Source organism: Penaeus monodon, chromosome 30 (genome assembly GCF_015228065.2).
Source record: "Penaeus monodon isolate SGIC_2016 chromosome 30, NSTDA_Pmon_1, whole genome shotgun sequence".
Lineage (NCBI taxonomy): Eukaryota > Metazoa > Arthropoda > Malacostraca > Decapoda > Penaeidae > Penaeus > Penaeus monodon.
This window is the reverse complement of record NC_051415.1, coordinates 16,528,000-16,529,369: the sequence shown is the minus strand read 5'-3', so window position 1 is coordinate 16,529,369 and position 1,370 is coordinate 16,528,000. Positions and strand designations below refer to the sequence as shown.

General features: G+C 43.0%; 1 protein-coding gene across 1 annotated transcript in view; it reads left to right on the top strand.

The window, feature by feature from the left end:
- LOC119592561 (zwei Ig domain protein zig-8-like) overlaps positions 1-1,370 on the top strand; it is a gene marked incomplete in the record, with an annotated part of 24,912 nt that overhangs the window by 21,422 nt on the left and 2,120 nt on the right. Inside the window, 3 exon segments of the mRNA XM_037941437.1 lie at positions 1-101; positions 347-557; positions 866-993. Of these exon segments, the coding sequence (XP_037797365.1) occupies positions 1-101; positions 347-557; positions 866-993 (440 nt within the window).

The window sequence follows — 1,370 nt, the reverse complement described above, 5'->3', positions numbered from 1 at the left end:
TACCCTACTTCGACGCCTCCATGTCCTCCACCTACACCGCCTACTTGGGCAAGACAGCCACCCTCACCTGCGTCGTTCACGCCGCTCGGAGTGACAAATCGGTGAGTGCGAGGCTGAGGGCTGTTCCTTTCACCGTGCTTCGGTAGTGTATTTTACTGTACGTCATAATAAGGAAAGTTATTATTACGAGAAAATAGTTTACATTTTAAGATGAAGATTGTTAAAAACTTGCATGGTGCTTACATCTTCAGAAAACCGGAATGTAGATGTAGACTGATGAAAGATAACGAAAACTCGGCCTTAAAGACTATTCGCTATCCTCTTTCCTCGTCATGGTTCCTCGTAGGTGTCATGGATCCGAGGTCGCGACCTGCGCATCCTGACGGTGGGCGGCTACACGTACACGACGGACCTGCGCTTCGAGGCCCTCCACCAGAAGGCCAGCTCGGAGTGGACGCTCAGGATCAAGTCGGTGCAGCTGCGCGACCAGGGCAGCTATGAGTGCCAGATCACCACCAAGCCCATCAGGACCTTCAACGTTTTCCTCAAGGTCGTGGGTAAGAGCTCAAGTATTTGTCAACGTTTTTTTTCTACAATACGAAATACCCTTTTGTTGATCTGTACCTTGGGTAAAGTAGAAAATAAATTACATCTCTGGGATCCTTACCAGTCGAAATAATTATGCAAATCTTAAAAATGTCTTGGCTGACAATTCAAAGAATCAGTTTGACGGTATTTAAACGATCACCAAAGAAACGAAACCTTTGTACAATGGACGAACTGAGTTTCGAAATTATACGTCATTTGAAGCAGTTGTCTTGACTGCATCTAATGTATTTGTTCTTCCGTCCTTCGTCTTCTGCAGAGCCAACAGTAGAGGTGATCGGCGCGCCGGACATCTACGTAAACACGGCCAGCATGATCAATCTCACCTGTGTTGTGAACCACGCGCCTTACCCTCCCGAGGCCATCACCTGGTTTCATGGTAACCAGGTATTGTCAAATATAAAAGCAGGCAGCAGTTTTTTTCTTTCTAACTTTATTTGAATATTATGTTATCTAATTTGATATATTGTTCTTATTCATTCATTTGACATTCTTGTTATTATTAAGAAAGAGAAACAGGCAGAGAGAGAGAATTTCTGTGTGAAGGAGGACAAACTTCATTGGCATTAAACATCGCAACCTTTTCTTGCATGAGGTGCAAATATAGGTATCTTGTAGTAGTAGTTAAAGTCTTGTCTTTTTCCGATATTTTCTGAATCCTGGTCGTTATTTCTCAACCTTATTATTCCAAATAGCTTGTAAGTGAAATAAAAATCTTGTTCAGGTCCACCAAATTTCAAAATCACGCCACAAGCCAATAATGA